We start from the raw sequence: 21,874 nt of genomic DNA, 5'->3' as shown, positions 1-21,874 counted from the left end.
AAGTGACGTCACGCGATATTTCAAATCTATACATCTTTGATAGTACTTGTTTCCGTAAGAAAATATTGGTATATCTTTGGTGTTGGCCCTTGGATTGGATTTAATGCGATATACTAGTATAGTACTACGACATAATTCCTTTATAGGCTACGGTAATCACTTACCATCAGGTAGGATAGGACGTGGGCTTCCTTACCTATTTCCAAAACCTTGAATGCTACTCAAGTATTTTTTGAAATTAAAAAAGGCCTTTTACTATTTTAATGTTTCACCAAACGCCTACAATGAAAGCATTCAAATGCATGGCAGTCATGCTACCATGCATTTGAATGACCTAAAGGTCAAAACACATATTATAACAAGCACGACATGGTTTCAAATTTTATTGTGGCTACTGGCTACCGCTAACTGCCATAGAGCTTACGACGTGCTGACTGCGAGCTGCAAGTGCGCGATGCGACGATGTGTCAGTAAACACGACTCATGCCCATGGCCACCCACCGCACCGTAAACATTTTGTATTTATATTCGTTATGAAATATATTTTACACTATACGATTTAAATTACAAGACATTTGCTGGGTTGGGTTGGTGTTGTGTCCTTAACGATCGAATTATTGACTTAAATAGCGTAAGTTGACGGAATACTTTACGTACGCGAAGTGTTCAAAGCCAAGTATTGTACCAAAATCTTCGATTGATTGCCCAAATCATCATCATCATCATCATCATCATCAGCCGAGAGACGTCCACTGCTGAACAAAGGCCTCCCCTTGGTCCTCCAAATGCAAATGGTACTGGCCAAATCGTCAAAGATAATCGCCGTGGGTCGTTTACGTATTTTATAGCCTATAACTAGACTAAATTCATCGATAATTGGACTACCCAACACAAAAATAATCATTCACCCGAACCAGTAGCTCCGGAGATTAGAACTTTCTTTCAAACAAGGATGTCGATGCGGTGAGAAGGTTAAAAGTCTCGTATCCAAGCAAATGTAGAAAAATATTTTGACAGTTGACTTGTATTTTTGACAGTTGTTGGTGATTGTCAATGTTAACGTTTCTGACAGCCGAGAAGTCTGCTTAGTTTGCTATGGTTATGAGTGTGGAAGTCATAAACACGTGTGGTTATTTTGAAGTTAGTGATTAGGTACAGTGAGGCTTGTCCAGTAATTTTATCAGAATGCCGCCTTTCAGAAAAGGTTTATTGAAAAGGAAAGTTGATGCTGAAAATTTGGAGCAAAATGAACGTGTGAACACATTTAATCAGGTAATAAATACGAATTAAATCTACCAGAAATGAAAAATGTACATGTTTCATTCGGATGTCGCAATATTCTCGAGTATTTATTTAGGTGCATGGTATTTAACCGATGTGTATATTCCGATATCTCACTGGTCCAAGGTTTTAATTGAAACAATAATAGTGTGACATACAACAATGTGGGAAACTTGCCTATTTTGTTGTGTAGTTAAAGTATTTCCGACTGGGTTACATGTATGGTATTTCTACGAGTTATCTGGTCAGTAGGAGATATTGTATACTTAGGGAGAAGTACATTATATACTTATCATCAATAGCCTTCTCTCACACAGAGAAAGTTTGAGCTTTAACCTGTGGTACGCAAATCTTCGCGAGACACAATGTGTTTTCTATTGTTACTCATACACCGACAGACAAGAAGTTTATCACCATGCTTGCTCATTGTAAATTATAAATATACATGATTTCCTTCTCCATTTGCCAGTGATGTCTAAACATGCTGATAAAGTATTGTTGGTAGGTTTTGATCCCGCTCCCTAATGCATGAGAAGCGGGCGTCCTTAACCTCCAGGCCATCACAACATACATTACTATTACATACCATTACTTAAAATTTTTTTTGTTATACTTTCTGCTAATAGTGTCTAGGGATTGATTATTTCTTTCCAAAAGCTGATGTATCATTCAATTTAAGCATATTTTTTTTATTTAGTGCACAATTTTGTTTTTCAGGCAGAGGATTCAGAACAAGAAGATTTAATAACTGGAGAAGTGGATGCTGCGAGTGACACAACAGATTCCGAGCATGAAGACGAAACAGAAGTCCCTTCTGATCATGAGAGAGATGTCAGTAGTTTGTGTAGTTGTTTAGTTAAGGATCTCCTTTTTGTTAATTCTGAACGTTTTAGAATCAGTGGAAAAGAACCTGTGATAATTTGATTTTGTCAGTGAATTTAACATAGTTTTAGTAGTTTCAGAATAGCTGTATGAGAGTGTCAGATGTGACATACAATTTTACTGTCAAAAATATGATTGTCTTTTACAAGCCACTCATAATTATGCAAAAGACAAATATATGATTCTGAGACCATATCTGTACAGTTAGGTACACTTTGCTTAGTTACGCTGATTGTAGAATGGTTGATGGTTGCAGAGAAGTTGGTTGAGTGCAAAGAGAAGAAATCACTGAAGTTAGTTTATTACGTAAATATAATACAAAGTTTATAGTTGGCGACTCCTTACTCTGTCGTTGCTAAAATTGCACTAAAGTTATTTTCAATAAACGGTAATATAGTTGTGAAATAAAGGTACGTGACCCGGCGCATTTGCTGCATCAGCAAACGCGCACATCATGTACAGTTGAAGACTGTACATCTTGCCACCCCAAAAGATAATTAATATATAAGAGAAAAAAAGGAGAGAAGGAGAAGCCATCACAAAGCAAAAAATTAATCAAAGTTAAACGCCATGTTTCGTGTTCCCGTTCTGCATGTTTCACGAGAAGATCCAGGTTGTGGTTCCGACGAAAGGTGATGACTCGTTGATTCTGTTGCAGCGTTTTCCTTCTGACAGTTGACCTGAGTTTTCCGGATAATCTGTAGTTCAATGTCGTCATGATGTTGTCCATTTGGCAAATTTTGTGGCTGTGCTTTACTCCGGCGGCAACGCTTCCTCCCAAACACCACAAACAGAGTTATCAGAGCAAATGCCACCAGTAAATAGCTGATAGCATATTGATGAACATCATGACTGGAAATTGTTGTTGGTTTTTGATTCTCCTGTTCTTTCAAAGTGTCAATCTTGTCAGCGATTCTCTTCACATCTGTGCTTGTTGAAGTATCTTGGAGTGGTCCAACATATCGGTAGGTTAAGTTGACAACCTTGTTTATCGAAGTGTGTAGAGTTGGGACAGGTAGCTCATAATCCATCTTCATATAGCTGCTGTATTGACGGTGAGCATAAATAGTCAAATCCTTGGACTGCAGCACACAGTCTTCAGTGATTGCGACTATACTTGTAGTTGTTATTGTGTACGATGTGACGTCACTATCGCAAAGCGTACGTAATGCACATACATCGCAGCAAGTTGCCAACCAGCTGTTCGATGTGTGTAACTGGATCCACTCGTCCTTACATTTCGCGCGCTCGATGTCACACGGCGCAATGTTGTGCTGCGACAGCAATTTTGCTTCACATGGTGCGTGGTTACTATGCAGATTGTAGGACGGCACATTTCTTTTACACAAATAGCTGTTTGCATTTTGTTGCAAACATTGCTTCAAATCATCTTCTGTTAAAGAGATAAAGGTATTCGTTTTGAGATTTACAGCAATGTAGTCTGACGATATCCGGACATAAGTAGTTGTGTTCGCTGTCTTCATAGGTAAGGCTATGGCTTTATATATTGTGAAGTCAGCATTGGAGACGAGCGGTATGTGAGCTTCAAAGATAAAATATGTGTCTGTCACTCGAGCTTTCACGTTTATTAGTTTGTAAAACTCCTTAATTTTGTCCTTATAATTCTCAACTGGCAATGAAACAGTTTTGGGAAGACTTCCGGATATATCATTAAGATGCTCGATGAGGTGAACTGGAGTAATCAAATGCACATCCAGATGACCTTGGTAGATGTTGGTTAAAGTGTTGAACAACATTTCTTGAAAAGTTCTTAAGTTGTTGATAAGGAGATATCCGGCTCGAAGGACCATAAAATGTACGGTTAGGTACACCTTGCTTTGTTACGCTGATTGTAGAATGGTTGATGGTTGCAGAGAAGTTAGTTGAGTGCAAAGAGAAGAAATCACTGAAGTTAGTTTATTACGTAAATATAATACAAAGTTTATAGTTGGCGACTCCTTACTCTGTCGTTGCTAAAATTGCACTAAAGTTATTTTCAATAAACGGTAATATAGTTGTGAAATAAAGGTACGTGACCCGGCGCATTTGCTGCATCAGCAAACGCGCACATCATGTACAGTTGAAGACTGTACAATATCATTATGTATCCATCTGGCCCCACGGTCCTTATGTACTGTTTTGTTCTCAGGAGGTTTTGTTCAATGACAGTGCTGACTCAACATTTGGGGATGACGAACAAGCGGATGATGCTTCAGGTTCATCATCAGTAAGTATATTTTGTTTATTACAATGTATTGCTCTTAGTTATATGAATAGTTCAAAACCCTGTCTTCCAACTCCACCATGCACCACACCCCAACCCAAACAATAATAAACAATGTGACGCGGCATCTCGATCGCGGTTTGTGTCGGACGCACGCCAGCAACACTAGTGGCATCGCCACATCACTATTCTATTTCTGGCGCTTCCTAATCACCCACCGCATGATGCTTGACGTCTCGCGCCAAAGTCTGCACCCACCATTTGTACCGCGAGTCATAAGTTTTTATAGTATATTGTGCAATTTGTGCACCTAATTTAGTTTAAAGTTAAATGTTATCAATAAACAAGCTCTATCACATAGACTCGCCCATTGTCCATTACAATAATTAATTTAGAGTCTAGCTAGATGATTTGATAATATTTCAATGAAAAGCTACAAAGCTTATGGCAATTATAACATAAGTGTTTAGATATAAGTCCTAATGTAACAACTACTGGTTGTCCAAATTAATAAATAAAAAGCTTGTGTAATCGACAATTTCAGCGTCCATTGCACAATATTATTGATTGGAATAACTTAATTATATTACATTAGTCCATAGTTCTCTGCTACTCCATTACACTTGTGTTTCGTGTTTGATTAAGGTTTAAAACAGTTTGCAGTTGGTTTGTTGTCAAGGAAGTGTAATTAATGTTTCAGGATATCACAGACTCTGAGGATGATGGAGAGTCTGAGGAGGGGGACGACTCAGACAGCGAGGCAGACAGCGGAGCGGAGTCCGGCCCTGCGCCGGCCTCCGGCGACAGCGGCTCGGACGAGGACCGGTCCACGGCGCGCCCGGCCGGACGAGTCAAGATAAAACCGGACGCCGCCAGCCACCACACGGACACGAGCATCGACAGACTTGCCGACAGTGTTCACAAAGCTAGTGTAAACACACAACCCGTCACACAAAGAGGTTTCTTTTATTAACATTCTCGTACTTGTTCATTGGAAGGGTCTGCATTAACTCGTCCAGCGGAGTCTTACTCCACTGGTTTAGTGTTAGTGTATCATGTAGATATTGTGGAAGCTGCAACCGATGGCGTTGGTACAGTTGAACTGTTTGAATTGTAACAGACGAGTACTCGTCGGGCGACACGTCGGACGAGGAGGACCGCCGCAACACGGTGGGGGACGTGCCCCTCTGGTGGTACCGCGAGTACCCGCACGTGGGCTACGACCTGGACGGCCGCCGCATCATCAAGCCGCCGCAGCGCGACCAGATCGACGAGTTCCTCAAGTTAGTATTCCTACACGCTCATGTTCATTATCATCAGTGTGTAACTATTCCACTGTCGAGGAAAGTCAGTGCTCGTTATATCTTGTTACATTATATTACCACCTGATGACGCGCGACGATACAACATGTATATTATGTGACATTTTGTTTTATTTACTTCACAAATGCATTTCTCTGTCATCATTTCATTTCTCTGTCATCAAGAAAAACAAAACTGTTTTGTCAGTAGTTAGTGTCGCAGCTGGATGCACTTCACGCCATCACTTCAATCGTAGACAGTGGATACTGTACGTGTCAGTGACGCGGGCGCGGACAGTGGATACTGTACGTGTCGGTGATTTATTGAAATTGATAATTTGCGTAGGAAATGTGAAGATCCGGAGTTCTGGCGCACGGTGCGCGACCCCAACACGGGGCAGGACGTGGTGCTGAGCGCGCAGGACCTGGAGCTGCTGCGGCGCGTGCGGGCCGGGCTCGTGCCCGACGCCGCGCACGACGAGTACGCGCCCTGGGTCGACTGGTTCAGCCGCGACGTGCTGGCCACGCCGCTGCGCGCCTTCCCCGAGCACAAGCGCTCGTTCCTGCCGTCGCGGGACGAGGCGCGCGCCGTGGGCCGCCTCGTGCACGCGCTGCGCATGGGCTGGGCCAAGACGCGGCGCCAGCTGGCCGACGAGCGCCGCCAGCGCCGCCAGCGCGCCTTCTACGACCTGTGGGGCGCCGGCGCCGCCGAGCCGCGCGGCCTGCAGCGCCACATCCCCGCGCCGCGCCGCCCGCCGCCCGGACACGCCGAGAGCTACAACCCGCCGCCCGAGTACTTGCTGGACGCGCAGGAGGTACTGGGCCACGCTCCGTAGCCTACACACAGCTCATGGAGGCTTGGAAATGATCGTACTGCCCGACATACTCATGTCAATTCACTTTGATTTTGATAACTATGTATTTACAGATGTGCTAAATAAAATTCTCAAAGAATAGAAAAAAACCAACTTGACTGCAGTTGACTTGGTATTTTTTTCGCATTAATTTGCCATCGCATTGAATCTGTGATGTTGTGTCGTCGCTATTGTGTGCAAATGAGCAGTGATACGAGCCGGTAATAATGGCGTTACAGCTGAAGGAGTGGAACAAGCTGAGCGAGACGCCGTGGAAGCGCAAGTACACGTTCCTGCCGACGCGGCACGCCAGCCTGCGCGCCGTGCCCGCGTACGAGCGCTTCACGCGCGAGCGGTTCCTGCGCTGCCTCGACCTGTACCTGGCGCCGCGCGCCATCAAGATGCGGGTGCGTACTGTGCCCCACGGCGCTGTATACTGTACTGTACCACTACACCTACGGCGCACTGACTGACGGCCATATGTTACAGCTGACCATCGGGCCCGAGGCGCTGGTGCCGACGCTGCCGTCGCCGCGCGAGCTGCAGCCGTTCCCGACGTTCGAGGCGCTGTGCATGCGCGGCCACTCCGGGCTCGTGCGCAGCGTGGACTTCGACCCCAGCGGCCAGTACATCGCCTCGGCCGGAGACGACGGATCCGTGCGCGGTCAGTACCATCCCGTAGTCCTCTAGTAGGCAGTAGTAGAGCAGTAGTAGAGCAGTAGGTACAGTCTGTAGTGTGTGTACGTGTGGCAGTGTGGGAGACTGGCTCGGGGCGCTGCGTGCGCGTGCTGGCGCTGGGTGCGAGCAGTAGTAGAGCAGTAGTAGAGCAGTAGGTACAGTCTGTAGTGTGTGTACGTGTGGCAGTGTGGGAGACTGGCTCGGGGCGCTGCGTGCGCGTGCTGGCGCTGGGTGCGAGCAGTAGTAGAGCAGTAGTAGAGCAGTAGGTACAGTCTGTAGTGTGTGTACGTGTGGCAGTGTGGGAGACTGGCTCGGGGCGCTGCGTGCGCGTGCTGGCGCTGGGTGCGAGCAGTAGTAGAGCAGTAGGTACAGTCTGTAGTGTGTGTACGTGTGGCAGTGTGGGAGACTGGCTCGGGGCGCTGCGTGCGCGTGCTGGCGCTGGGTGCGAGCAGTAGTAGAGCAGTAGTAGAGCAGTAGGTACAGTCTGTAGTGTGTGTACGTGTGGCAGTGTGGGAGACTGGCTCGGGGCGCTGCGTGCGCGTGCTGGCGCTGGGTGCGAGCAGTAGTAGAGCAGTAGTAGAGCAGTAGGTACAGTCTGTAGTGTGTGTACGTGTGGCAGTGTGGGAGACTGGCTCGGGGCGCTGCGTGCGCGTGCTGGCGCTGGGTGCGAGCAGTAGTAGAGCAGTAGTAGAGCAGTAGGTACAGTCTGTAGTGTGTGTACGTGTGGCAGTGTGGGAGACTGGCTCGGGGCGCTGCGTGCGCGTGCTGGCGCTGGGTGCGAGCAGTAGTAGAGCAGTAGTAGAGCAGTAGGTACAGTCTGTAGTGTGTGTACGTGTGGCAGTGTGGGAGACTGGCTCGGGGCGCTGCGTGCGCGTGCTGGCGCTGGGTGCGAGCAGTAGTAGAGCAGTAGTAGAGCAGTAGGTACAGTCTGTAGTGTGTGTACGTGTGGCAGTGTGGGAGACTGGCTCGGGGCGCTGCGTGCGCGTGCTGGCGCTGGGTGCGAGCAGTAGTAGAGCAGTAGTAGAGCAGTAGGTACAGTCTGTAGTGTGTGTACGTGTGGCAGTGTGGGAGACTGGCTCGGGGCGCTGCGTGCGCGTGCTGGCGCTGGGTGCGAGCAGTAGTAGAGCAGTAGTAGAGCAGTAGGTACAGTCTGTAGTGTGTGTACGTGTGGCAGTGTGGGAGACTGGCTCGGGGCGCTGCGTGCGCGTGCTGGCGCTGGGTGCGAGCAGTAGTAGAGCAGTAGTAGAGCAGTAGGTACAGTCTGTAGTGTGTGTACGTGTGGCAGTGTGGGAGACTGGCTCGGGGCGCTGCGTGCGCGTGCTGGCGCTGGGTGCGAGCAGTAGTAGAGCAGTAGTAGAGCAGTAGGTACAGTCTGTAGTGTGTGTACGTGTGGCAGTGTGGGAGACTGGCTCGGGGCGCTGCGTGCGCGTGCTGGCGCTGGGTGCGAGCAGTAGTAGAGCAGTAGTAGAGCAGTAGGTACAGTCTGTAGTGTGTGTACGTGTGGCAGTGTGGGAGACTGGCTCGGGGCGCTGCGTGCGCGTGCTGGCGCTGGGTGCGAGCAGTAGTAGAGCAGTAGTAGAGCAGTAGGTACAGTCTGTAGTGTGTGTACGTGTGGCAGTGTGGGAGACTGGCTCGGGGCGCTGCGTGCGCGTGCTGGCGCTGGGTGCGAGCAGTAGTAGAGCAGTAGTAGAGCAGTAGGTACAGTCTGTAGTGTGTGTACGTGTGGCAGTGTGGGAGACTGGCTCGGGGCGCTGCGTGCGCGTGCTGGCGCTGGGTGCGAGCAGTAGTAGAGCAGTAGTAGAGCAGTAGGTACAGTCTGTAGTGTGTGTACGTGTGGCAGTGTGGGAGACTGGCTCGGGGCGCTGCGTGCGCGTGCTGGCGCTGGGTGCGAGCAGTAGTAGAGCAGTAGTAGAGCAGTAGGTACAGTCTGTAGTGTGTGTACGTGTGGCAGTGTGGGAGACTGGCTCGGGGCGCTGCGTGCGCGTGCTGGCGCTGGGTGCGAGCAGTAGTAGAGCAGTAGGTACAGTCTGTAGTGTGTGTACGTGTGGCAGTGTGGGAGACTGGCTCGGGGCGCTGCGTGCGCGTGCTGGCGCTGGGTGCGAGCAGTAGTAGAGCAGTAGTAGAGCAGTAGGTACAGTCTGTAGTGTGTGTACGTGTGGCAGTGTGGGAGACTGGCTCGGGGCGCTGCGTGCGCGTGCTGGCGCTGGGTGCGAGCAGTAGTAGAGCAGTAGTAGAGCAGTAGGTACAGTCTGTAGTGTGTGTACGTGTGGCAGTGTGGGAGACTGGCTCGGGGCGCTGCGTGCGCGTGCTGGCGCTGGGTGCGAGCAGTAGTAGAGCAGTAGTAGAGCAGTAGGTACAGTCTGTAGTGTGTGTACGTGTGGCAGTGTGGGAGACTGGCTCGGGGCGCTGCGTGCGCGTGCTGGCGCTGGGTGCGAGCAGTAGTAGAGCAGTAGTAGAGCAGTAGGTACAGTCTGTAGTGTGTGTACGTGTGGCAGTGTGGGAGACTGGCTCGGGGCGCTGCGTGCGCGTGCTGGCGCTGGGTGCGAGCAGTAGTAGAGCAGTAGTAGAGCAGTAGGTACAGTCTGTAGTGTGTGTACGTGTGGCAGTGTGGGAGACTGGCTCGGGGCGCTGCGTGCGCGTGCTGGCGCTGGGTGCGAGCAGTAGTAGAGCAGTAGTAGAGCAGTAGGTACAGTCTGTAGTGTGTGTACGTGTGGCAGTGTGGGAGACTGGCTCGGGGCGCTGCGTGCGCGTGCTGGCGCTGGGTGCGAGCAGTAGTAGAGCAGTAGTAGAGCAGTAGGTACAGTCTGTAGTGTGTGTACGTGTGGCAGTGTGGGAGACTGGCTCGGGGCGCTGCGTGCGCGTGCTGGCGCTGGGTGCGAGCAGTAGTAGAGCAGTAGTAGAGCAGTAGGTACAGTCTGTAGTGTGTGTACGTGTGGCAGTGTGGGAGACTGGCTCGGGGCGCTGCGTGCGCGTGCTGGCGCTGGGTGCGAGCAGTAGTAGAGCAGTAGTAGAGCAGTAGGTACAGTCTGTAGTGTGTGTACGTGTGGCAGTGTGGGAGACTGGCTCGGGGCGCTGCGTGCGCGTGCTGGCGCTGGGTGCGAGCAGTAGTAGAGCAGTAGTAGAGCAGTAGGTACAGTCTGTAGTGTGTGTACGTGTGGCAGTGTGGGAGACTGGCTCGGGGCGCTGCGTGCGCGTGCTGGCGCTGGGTGCGAGCAGTAGTAGAGCAGTAGTAGAGCAGTAGGTACAGTCTGTAGTGTGTGTACGTGTGGCAGTGTGGGAGACTGGCTCGGGGCGCTGCGTGCGCGTGCTGGCGCTGGGTGCGAGCAGTAGTAGAGCAGTAGTAGAGCAGTAGGTACAGTCTGTAGTGTGTGTACGTGTGGCAGTGTGGGAGACTGGCTCGGGGCGCTGCGTGCGCGTGCTGGCGCTGGGTGCGAGCAGTAGTTTGGAGGCTGAGTCACCCTCGTCCGTAGGAGAGCACCCTTAAAAAACTGAACCCCTACACGTGGCCTCTGGGTGGTGCTAAACAGGTGACACTCAGGTGGTAGGTTTCGGCCGACGGCATTATAACCACCCACCGAGCAAAACCGTGTCGCCAAGCGGCCTAGCCGTGTTCCGCCACGATGCTCGGTGACGCCGCACGAGAGGATGGGTCGAAATGTTTGTTTCACTATGGGTAGACCGATCTGGCGCGCGCTGGTGTGGCTGCATCGGGTGGCCAGTCGCGGAGGGTAGCGGGATCCGAGGCACGGTGCACCGCTGGCCGACCGCAGATAGTTGGGGGCCCAATTAGCGTGCTAGCCACACGTGAAAGGCTGCCCCGCCATCTAGCGAAAAATCCCACGTATACGCCATCGTGCCGGTTGGCGACCGGAAGAGAGGGCCCGATGGATTTACGTGGGGGGGCTCGGGCGTCCCCGCAGTCTCCAGGCTGGCCTCCCATTGATGTGGCTAACTGCAGTGCGCGTCTGGGGTCGCCTGTGTGGGGGAACATTTCACTGCCATCCTCTCAGCAACTTATTTACGATAATGAAAACGAGAGCTAAGAAAAGGGTTCAACAGCGGCTGCACTCCTCTCCCTCAAAGTGCACCTCTCCAACATCCGAGGCTTGCACTCAAATCTCAATGCGGTCCATCACCATCTGGAGACCGAGAACCCAACGCTCTTGTTTCTCTCGGAGACCCAGATCAGATGTCCGTCGGACGTATCATACCTGAACTACCCAGGCTTTTCTCTGGAGCACAATTTCGTTCCCCGTGCAGGCGTATGCCTATACGTCCAAGACGGCGTCTGTTACCGGCGTCTCCGAAACTTTGAGGACCCCAGTTTTTCAACCTTGTGGATACTGGTGGACACAGGCATAGAGAAAATCCTCTATGCCTGTGTCTACCGGTCGCACAGCGGAGATTTGGAGACGACCAGATTAGCGCAGCACCTTGTGGAGACGGCGGATGCGGCTCGGCAGAGGTACCCTTCGGCCCAGTTGGTGTTACTGGGGGACTTTAACGCCCATCACCAGGAGTGGCTGTTCCCATACCAGTGCACTGACCATGCTGGGAGGGAAATGCGTAAGCTTGCGCTAACGCTTGGCCTGACCCAGCTGGTCCAGGAGGCCACAAGGGTGCCCGATGTCGACTCGCACACTGCCAACTGCCTAGACCTTCTGCTGACAACTGATCCAGACAGCTACTCGGTGTCAGTATCTTCACCCTTGGGTAGCTCTGACCACTGTCTGGTGAAATCCGTATCCACGTACTCCCCACCGGATCCTTGTCCCAGAGGATCTCGGCGGATGTGGCGGTACAAGTCAGCAGATTGGGATGGGATGCGATCCTTTTTTGCATCCTATCCTTGGCGGCCTGTCTGCTTCTCTACTGAGGACCCGTCAGCTTGTGCGGATGCCATAACAGGGGTGTTGCGTCAGGGCATGGAATACTACATTCCATTCTCGGACGCGACATCTTTCGGTGGGACTCGTCCATGGTTCGATGCCGACTGCAGACGTGCTGAAGCGCGAAAGCATGCGGCATACTTGGCATGGGCGGATGCCAGGCGTCGTAAGGCTGACGACACTCTTCAGAGGAAGAGAGCCTATAACAGGGCTGCCAAGTCATGCAAAAAGGCATTACGGATGGCCCGGTTCAACCACATTGGCCGAATAGGGAACAAACTGGCTTCTTATCCAGCGGGTAGTAAAGCATTCTGGTCCCTGGCCAAGGCGGTTGAATCGAACTTCTGCCGCCCTTCACTCCCACCTCTCCTGGGGCCTAACGGGACGCTGGCACACACCGCGGTAGAGAAGGCAAACCTGTTTGCTTCTCTATTTGCGGAATCTTCACGTCTTGATACTGGTGGCGCTATACCTCCTTCTCTAAATAACGTATGCGAGACGAAAATGTCGAAAATTCGCATCCGACAGAAGGAGGTGTATAAGACGTTGCGTAATCTCGACGTGAACAAGGCCAGTGGCCCCGACGGAATCCCGGCCGTGGTTTTAAAAACCTGTGCGCCTGAGTTGTCTCCAATCCTGACACGCCTGTTTCGACTTTCCTTGGAGACTGGTCAAGTGCCGGTTGCATGGAAGCTGGCCAACGTGCAGCCTGTGCCCAAAAAAGGTAGTCGTGCCGACCCTAACAATTACCGACCAATCTCGGTCACGTCCATACTCTGTAAGAGTATGGAACGTGTACTTAACAACAGGCTCCTGGCATACCTTGAAGGTAACGACCTCCTCAGCGATCAGCAGTATGGGTTTCGCCGCAACCGATCCACTGGGGACCTTCTTGCGTATGCCACCCACATTTGGAGCGAGGCCATCGAGAAGCACGGGGAGGCAATAGCGGTCTCTCTCGATATATCGAAGGCCTTTGACAGGGTTTGGCACGACAGCCTTATCGGCAAGCTTCCTGCATATGGACTTCCCGCTGATATGTGCAGATGGATTGCAGACTTCCTGAGGGATCGGTCAATTCGAGTAGTCATAGATGGCTGCTCGTCTGACCAATTTGGTATCAACGCCGGAGTCCCTCAGGGGTCAGTACTTTCAGCAACGCTCTTTTTGCTGCACATCAACGACCTGCTTAAGCCCGGTATCTTTGGGTATGCAGATGACAGCACAGTTGTTGAAAGGTATGTGTCCGATGCGCGGACTAGCGGAACACAGATCCAGTCTCTAAGAGAATCCATGGTCGAACGGTTGAACTCGTCCTTGAAGGCGGTCTCCGATTGGGGTGACGCCAACTTGGTCAGGTTCAACGCTACCAAAACCCAGGCGTGTCTATTCTCTGCCAAACGGAGTCAATTTCCGCTGGCTCCTACTTTCCGAAATGTATCCGTTCCAATATCGGATCATCTAGAGCTTCTTGGCGTAACTCTATCGCCAACGCTAAACTTCGGCTCTTATATAGAGTCGAAGGCGCATCTGGCTGGTAGGAAGTTGGGTATCCTCTCGAAGGTGAGACGGTACTTCACACCAAAACAACTGCTGAGCCTGTACCAAGCGCAGGTTCGGTCATGTATGGAGTACTGTTCTCACCTTTGGGACGGCTCGGCTGAATACCAGCTGGATGCGCTCGAACACATTGAAAGGCGTGCCAAGAAGCTCATCAACGATGATGCGCTTGTGGAGGCCCGGCTTCAAAGCCTTGAACACAGGCGCAAGGTCGCAAGCCTTTCCGTTTTTTACCGGATACATTTCGGAGAGTGTGCGGGGAATTGCACAACTTGATTCCCCCTAGTCCTTTTCATCATCGAACCACAAGACAATCGGCGAGGCGTCACCGCTTCATGGTAGATATCCCACCCACTCGCACGAAGCGCTTCGCTTCAAGCTTCCTTGTGCGAACTGCTAGGGAGTGGAACTCCTTGCCGGAGTCTGTGTTTCCTGATGGGTATAACCTGGGTGTCTTCAAGGCCCGAGTGAATAGGTTGCTTATGGGCAGACGTGCTCCACCGTAGGCCGCATCATCACTTACCATCAGGTGAGATAGCGGTCAAACGTCGACCCATTAAATGTAAAAAAAAAAAAAAAAAAAAAAAGTAGTAGAGCAGTAGGTACAGTCTGTAGTGTGTGTACGTGTGGCAGTGTGGGAGACTGGCTCGGGGCGCTGCGTGCGCGTGCTGGCGCTGGGTGCGAGCAGTAGTAGAGCAGTAGTAGAGCAGTAGGTACAGTCTGTAGTGTGTGTACGTGTGGCAGTGTGGGAGACTGGCTCGGGGCGCTGCGTGCGCGTGCTGGCGCTGGGTGCGAGCAGTAGTAGAGCAGTAGTAGAGCAGTAGGTACAGTCTGTAGTGTGTGTACGTGTGGCAGTGTGGGAGACTGGCTCGGGGCGCTGCGTGCGCGTGCTGGCGCTGGGTGCGAGCAGTAGTAGAGCAGTAGTAGAGCAGTAGGTACAGTCTGTAGTGTGTGTACGTGTGGCAGTGTGGGAGACTGGCTCGGGGCGCTGCGTGCGCGTGCTGGCGCTGGGTGCGAGCAGTAGTAGAGCAGTAGTAGAGCAGTAGGTACAGTCTGTAGTGTGTGTACGTGTGGCAGTGTGGGAGACTGGCTCGGGGCGCTGCGTGCGCGTGCTGGCGCTGGGTGCGAGCAGTAGTAGAGCAGTAGTAGAGCAGTAGGTACAGTCTGTAGTGTGTGTACGTGTGGCAGTGTGGGAGACTGGCTCGGGGCGCTGCGTGCGCGTGCTGGCGCTGGGTGCGAGCAGTAGTAGAGCAGTAGTAGAGCAGTAGGTACAGTCTGTAGTGTGTGTACGTGTGGCAGTGTGGGAGACTGGCTCGGGGCGCTGCGTGCGCGTGCTGGCGCTGGGTGCGAGCAGTAGTAGAGCAGTAGTAGAGCAGTAGGTACAGTCTGTAGTGTGTGTACGTGTGGCAGTGTGGGAGACTGGCTCGGGGCGCTGCGTGCGCGTGCTGGCGCTGGGTGCGAGCAGTAGTAGAGCAGTAGTAGAGCAGTAGGTACAGTCTGTAGTGTGTGTACGTGTGGCAGTGTGGGAGACTGGCTCGGGGCGCTGCGTGCGCGTGCTGGCGCTGGGTGCGAGCAGTAGTAGAGCAGTAGTAGAGCAGTAGGTACAGTCTGTAGTGTGTGTACGTGTGGCAGTGTGGGAGACTGGCTCGGGGCGCTGCGTGCGCGTGCTGGCGCTGGGTGCGAGCAGTAGTAGAGCAGTAGTAGAGCAGTAGGTACAGTCTGTAGTGTGTGTACGTGTGGCAGTGTGGGAGACTGGCTCGGGGCGCTGCGTGCGCGTGCTGGCGCTGGGTGCGAGCAGTAGTAGAGCAGTAGTAGAGCAGTAGGTACAGTCTGTAGCGTGTGTACGTGTGGCAGTGTGGGAGACTGGCTCGGGGCGCTGCGTGCGCGTGCTGGCGCTGGGTGCGAGCAGTAGTAGAGCAGTAGTAGAGCAGTAGGTACAGTCTGTAGTGTGTGTACGTGTGGCAGTGTGGGAGACTGGCTCGGGGCGCTGCGTGCGCGTGCTGGCGCTGGGTGCGAGCAGTAGTAGAGCAGTAGTAGAGCAGTAGGTACAGTCTGTAGTGTGTGTACGTGTGGCAGTGTGGGAGACTGGCTCGGGGCGCTGCGTGCGCGTGCTGGCGCTGGGTGCGAGCAGTAGTAGAGCAGTAGTAGAGCAGTAGGTACAGTCTGTAGTGTGTGTACGTGTGGCAGTGTGGGAGACTGGCTCGGGGCGCTGCGTGCGCGTGCTGGCGCTGGGTGCGAGCAGTAGTAGAGCAGTAGGTACAGTCTGTAGTGTGTGTACGTGTGGCAGTGTGGGAGACTGGCTCGGGGCGCTGCGTGCGCGTGCTGGCGCTGGGTGCGAGCAGTAGTAGAGCAGTAGTAGAGCAGTAGGTACAGTCTGTAGTGTGTGTACGTGTGGCAGTGTGGGAGACTGGCTCGGGGCGCTGCGTGCGCGTGCTGGCGCTGGGTGCGAGCAGTAGTAGAGCAGTAGTAGAGCAGTAGGTACAGTCTGTAGTGTGTGTACGTGTGGCAGTGTGGGAGACTGGCTCGGGGCGCTGCGTGCGCGTGCTGGCGCTGGGTGCGAGCAGTAGTAGAGCAGTAGTAGAGCAGTAGGTACAGTCTGTAGTGTGTGTACGTGTGGCAGTGTGGGAGACTGGCTCGGGGCGCTGCGTGCGCGTGCTGGCGCTGGGTGCGAGCAGTAGTAGAGCAGTAGTAGAGCAGTAGGTACAGTCTGTAGTGTGTGTACGTGTGGCAGTGTGGGAGACTGGCTCGGGGCGCTGCGTGCGCGTGCTGGCGCTGGGTGCGAGCAGTAGTAGAGCAGTAGTAGAGCAGTAGGTACAGTCTGTAGTGTGTGTACGTGTGGCAGTGTGGGAGACTGGCTCGGGGCGCTGCGTGCGCGTGCTGGCGCTGGGTGCGAGCAGTAGTAGAGCAGTAGTAGAGCAGTAGGTACAGTCTGTAGTGTGTGTACGTGTGGCAGTGTGGGAGACTGGCTCGGGGCGCTGCGTGCGCGTGCTGGCGCTGGGTGCGAGCAGTAGTAGAGCAGTAGTAGAGCAGTAGGTACAGTCTGTAGTGTGTGTACGTGTGGCAGTGTGGGAGACTGGCTCGGGGCGCTGCGTGCGCGTGCTGGCGCTGGGTGCGAGCAGTAGTAGAGCAGTAGTAGAGCAGTAGGTACAGTCTGTAGTGTGTGTACGTGTGGCAGTGTGGGAGACTGGCTCGGGGCGCTGCGTGCGCGTGCTGGCGCTGGGTGCGAGCAGTAGTAGAGCAGTAGTAGAGCAGTAGGTACAGTCTGTAGTGTGTGTACGTGTGGCAGTGTGGGAGACTGGCTCGGGGCGCTGCGTGCGCGTGCTGGCGCTGGGTGCGAGCAGTAGTAGAGCAGTAGGTACAGTCTGTAGTGTGTGTACGTGTGGCAGTGTGGGAGACTGGCTCGGGGCGCTGCGTGCGCGTGCTGGCGCTGGGTGCGAGCAGTAGTAGAGCAGTAGTAGAGCAGTAGGTACAGTCTGTAGTGTGTGTACGTGTGGCAGTGTGGGAGACTGGCTCGGGGCGCTGCGTGCGCGTGCTGGCGCTGGGTGCGAGCAGTAGTAGAGCAGTAGTAGAGCAGTAGGTACAGTCTGTAGTGTGTGTACGTGTGGCAGTGTGGGAGACTGGCTCGGGGCGCTGCGTGCGCGTGCTGGCGCTGGGTGCGAGCAGTAGTAGAGCAGTAGTAGAGCAGTAGGTACAGTCTGTAGTGTGTGTACGTGTGGCAGTGTGGGAGACTGGCTCGGGGCGCTGCGTGCGCGTGCTGGCGCTGGGTGCGAGCAGTAGTAGAGCAGTAGTAGAGCAGTAGGTACAGTCTGTAGTGTGTGTACGTGTGGCAGTGTGGGAGACTGGCTCGGGGCGCTGCGTGCGCGTGCTGGCGCTGGGTGCGAGCAGTAGTAGAGCAGTAGTAGAGCAGTAGGTACAGTCTGTAGTGTGTGTACGTGTGGCAGTGTGGGAGACTGGCTCGGGGCGCTGCGTGCGCGTGCTGGCGCTGGGTGCGAGCAGTAGTAGAGCAGTAGTAGAGCAGTAGGTACAGTCTGTAGTGTGTGTACGTGTGGCAGTGTGGGAGACTGGCTCGGGGCGCTGCGTGCGCGTGCTGGCGCTGGGTGCGAGCAGTAGTAGAGCAGTAGTAGAGCAGTAGGTACAGTCTGTAGTGTGTGTACGTGTGGCAGTGTGGGAGACTGGCTCGGGGCGCTGCGTGCGCGTGCTGGCGCTGGGTGCGAGCGTGGCGCGCGTTGTGTGGCTGCCGGCGGCCGGCCTGTGTGTGCTGGCGGCGGCGGCCGGCCCGCGCCTGCTGCTGCTGGCGCCGGGCACGGGCCCGCGCCGCGCCGTGGAGCGCACCGACGACCTGCTGGCTGAGGCGCCGCCCGACCACGACGTCGCAGGTACCTGCACTACTTTTCATTTTGATCCGTTACCACACACTAGCATTTTCTGGCGTATCATGGGTGCGTTTACAAACATACAAGTTCACGTACATATGTATATACATCAATAGACTTGCATCACCCGTACATAACTGTATCATTCGTTAGACGTGTTTAGACGCTTTACGGACATTTGTCAATTCAGTCTTCGATATCGCGTCGAATCAAATTAGCGCCAATTAATAATTTTGTATAATATTTTGATTTTCAAATGGTTTCAAAGTTACGTGTTTGTGTGTCCAAAGTGGCCACAAGTTTGTTGACGCGCGGTAATGGGGATTGTTTCTATAGTTTTAACTCGATACATAACATGACATCTAGATCAGAAACAACAATTTGTGGATCACATAAAGAATTCTTGCGGGAACCGAATTCGCGACACGTTGCGCGCCTACCAATATTGCATATATTTATTTCATGTCTATTTATATATTAATGAGAAAACTGAAATCCGTCGTTACTTTAAAGTATGTAAAGATGTCTCAATGGGTATATGCGAGGAAGAGATAGTGAGCAACAATGTGTGCGTGCAGTGGACGCGCGCAGTGCGGGCGCGGCCACGTGGGAGCGCGTGGCGCCCGAGGCCTGGGCGCGCGCCACCCGGGCCTCCATCCTGCACGCGCGCGACGTGGCGCACGTGGCCTGGCACGCGCGCGGGGACTACGTCTGCGCCACGCTGCGGCCCGGCGCGGCGGGCGGCGCGGGCGGCGCGCGGGCCGTGCTCGTGCACCAGCTGTCGCGGCGCCGCTCGCAGCTGCCGCTGGCGCGCTGCAAGGGGCTGGTGCAGTGCGCCGTGTTCCACCCCACGCGGCCGCAGCTCTTCGTGGCCACGCAGCGCGTCGTGCGCGTCTACGACCTGCTCAAGCAGGAGCTCGTGCGCAAGCTGCTGACGGGCGCGCAGTGGATCAGCAACATGGCCGTGCACCCCGCCGGGGACAACCTGCTCGTCTGCTCCTACGACAGGAAGTGCATATGGTGAGTGTCGGGGCCGGCCCGCGCGCTGCCGACGGAGCGTGCGTTGCTGACGAGCTGTGTGTCGCAGGTTCGACCTGGAGCTGTCGTCGAAGCCGTACCAGACGCTGCGGCTGCACGGCGGCGCGGTGCGCTCCGTGGCCTTCCACCGCCGGTACCCGCTGTTCGCGTCGGCCGGGGACGACGACAACATCGTCGTCAGCCACGGCATGGTCTACAAGTGAGTATACACACTTGTCTATGCGACCCGTCCGCACTGGCCGCCGTAACAGCGAGTGCTTGTGTTGCAGCGACCTGCTGCAGAACCCGCTGCTGGTCCCGCTGAAGCAGCTGGCGGGCGGGGCGCGCGCCGCCGACCTGGTGGTGCTGGAGCTGCGCTGGCACCCGGCGCAGCCCTGGCTGCTGGCCGCCTGCGCCGACGGCACGCTGCGCCTCTACGCCTAGCGCGCCCACGACAAATATTCACTTTTCCGAATAAAACTGTATATTCTTTGTTTCATGAGAGTGCTTGTAAATACGTGCTAATTGTAACCTAATAAATGTTTAAGAGATAAGTCAAAACTGAACTTTGTACGTACTCAACGAATTGAGGTGTTCTTACAGTCGAAAACAAATCGTTTCTAATTTTAAACCGAAAATAATATGTAAATACAACAGGAATGATGACGGGGTATGAACATTAAAAATATATTTAGTCCGTCAGCTAGATAATAGAAAAATACTAGACACGTATTTTTTTTTGTCCTTTAATACCACAATACTTAGATAAAACGAATCAAAGTTTAGGAGTGTGAGCGAAATACGTCATTTCTACATATAAAATGTACCCAAAAGTGACGTCATGCGATATTTCAAATCAAGTTATCTTCGAAAGTATTTTTTTCGTTACATAATAAAAACTGCGTGTCTAATATTTGAAAATAATCTACAAGACTGACATTAAAATTCAAATTAGTCATCTATCCTATTGTAATTCCTCCACTGACATCCAATAAATGCATAATAATGTACCCATGCCAATATACGAGAACTGTGATGTGTTGCAATGTGGAAACTCATACAACATCAGAATATGATAGAGCAAGCAGATAAGAGCTATGCTTCGGCACTGACGGCCCGACTCGACCGGCGTGAAACAACGCTTGCGTTCTGTGTGGTACGAGTGAGGTTACAGGCCCTACACTTCCCCCAACATATTTTCTGCCCGTACCATCGTGTGGGATATCAAAATAAGAGATTTTAAATGGTCTAGTAATATTACATAACTTTTAGTTTTTAATTTCAATAAAAACGACGACTAAGCTTGATTAAATTATGCGTGCGTGAATAAATATTTTGCAATAAAAAAGATTAGTTTTATAATAAAAAACTGGATTTTAATAAAGAGTTTTTGGAAATTAAAATTGAAAGTTACATAATATTATTATATTACCTACTACAGTTGGTACAATACTCTGACGGTTGCCATGTAGTGAGAGGTAAATAAGATCGGTTGCTATTTATGAGTATGACCGATTCCTAAGTCATATCGAGTAAAAATAATGAAAGTTTGTAATCACTGGATTAGAAAATATAGTAGTCTCTCAAGAAATTCCCAAATAGTGTGAGACTGCATAGAGCATGGACGAAACGGACGATTTTTTTTTTTGCATAATACAAATGTACGAAATTAAAGTAACCGATTTTTAAGAATATTAGTTCCGATAGATCTGAAAACGGACGACTGACACGTACCATCACTGTGGTAACCAACCTAAAAGTTTGAAATTGTAATGGCGGTTTTAGTATATTATTCTTTGAATAATTTGTCTATTTACATTCATTTCTATAATATAAATTTAAATTGATGCTTATAAATGGTATCTTTTATGAAAGTGTATGAATAACGAAGTAATGAATTTATATTTGACTGCACGGTTGGTGCGGTGACTGGGCAACTGGCTGCCGCGCAACGGGTAGCGGGTTCGATTCCCGCACGAAGCAACTCTTTATGTGATCCACAAATTGTTGTTTCGAGTCTGGGTGTCATGTGCATGTGAACTTATATGTTTGTAAACACACCCACGACACAAGAGAAAATCCTAATGTGGGGCAAGGTTTTTAAAAAAAATATATATACATATTATGATTAGATTCTTTTTTTTTTTTGACGTTTTTGGACGTTCATTACAAGTTATAGCGATACATAGACTGACAGACATCAAGGTGACCTCTTAGATTGCGTGACTATTTCAAAACGTTCCGTTATAAGCGAGATCGTGTTTTCGCGCATACGTCTCGCAAACGCCGATTAATCTGCAGCCCCTTGACCGTAGGACTGAGCAGCACCCTGTCGTCGGCATAGCTCAGATTTTTAATCCAATCTTAGAGCGGCTGGTGTACCGCTCAGTTCCACCCCTGCCTCACTTCAGTGTCACATCTGACGCTGCTGGTTTGATTTCAATAATCGTCAAGGAAATAGGTCTATAGTTGGACACGCTGGAGATATCACCTGTATTAAAAATATCAATATTCTACTGTTTCAACAGTTGCATCATTACAAAGTACTGTCAAGTGTATAGGTATGCACATTTTTTTCACAGCAACTATCCCGACATTGCTACACACGTTACGATGGTCGGGCATCAAATATATTGCGGTAGCAAAATCTACGGAAATTTGCCGTACTACCTACTAAAAAAAGGAATAAATAGCATCTGAAGTAAACGTATTATTATTGACTAAAAAGTTGAAAACATTGCGCGTAAATATAGAGCCTGGCCAACGAAAGCTGACCAAAACAAAAGGCGGCAAATTTAAAAAATCAAGAGCTGCT

At 51.7% G+C, this 21,874-nt stretch overlaps 1 protein-coding gene across 1 annotated transcript; it reads left to right on the top strand.

Annotated features, from left to right (window-relative positions):
• The first annotated feature begins 1,073 nt into the window (after positions 1 to 1,073).
• Positions 1,074 to 19,625, top strand: LOC118267906 (ribosome biogenesis protein BOP1 homolog). Its single transcript, XM_050694217.1, has 12 exons — positions 1,074 to 1,272; positions 1,999 to 2,112; positions 4,313 to 4,390; positions 5,088 to 5,346; positions 5,508 to 5,670; positions 6,035 to 6,503; positions 6,782 to 6,949; positions 7,032 to 7,206; positions 17,833 to 18,045; positions 18,621 to 19,062; positions 19,130 to 19,279; positions 19,350 to 19,625. Exons 1-12 carry the CDS (start codon positions 1,186 to 1,188, stop codon positions 19,501 to 19,503), a joined length of 2,472 nt encoding a protein of 823 aa, XP_050550174.1. The 5' UTR covers positions 1,074 to 1,185; the 3' UTR covers positions 19,504 to 19,625.
• The last annotated feature ends 2,249 nt before the right edge of the window (positions 19,626 to 21,874 follow it).

The sequence above is a fragment of the Spodoptera frugiperda genome, chromosome 6, assembly GCF_023101765.2.
Source record: "Spodoptera frugiperda isolate SF20-4 chromosome 6, AGI-APGP_CSIRO_Sfru_2.0, whole genome shotgun sequence".
Lineage (NCBI taxonomy): Eukaryota > Metazoa > Arthropoda > Insecta > Lepidoptera > Noctuidae > Spodoptera > Spodoptera frugiperda.
The sequence above is the reverse complement of the archived record's forward strand: the minus strand, read 5'-3'. Positions and strand labels throughout refer to the sequence as shown.

Coding starts and splice junctions, on each gene's coding strand:
- LOC118267906 (XM_050694217.1), top strand. CDS start 1,186: ATGCCGCCTTTCAGAAAAGGTTTATTGAAAAGGAAAGTTGATGCTGAA. Junction 7,207..17,832: donor AGACGACGGATCCGTGCGCG/GTCAGTACCATC, acceptor TACGTGTGGCAG/TGTGGGAGACTGGCTCGGGG. Junction 18,046..18,620: donor GCCCGACCACGACGTCGCAG/GTACCTGCACTA, acceptor GTGTGCGTGCAG/TGGACGCGCGCAGTGCGGGC.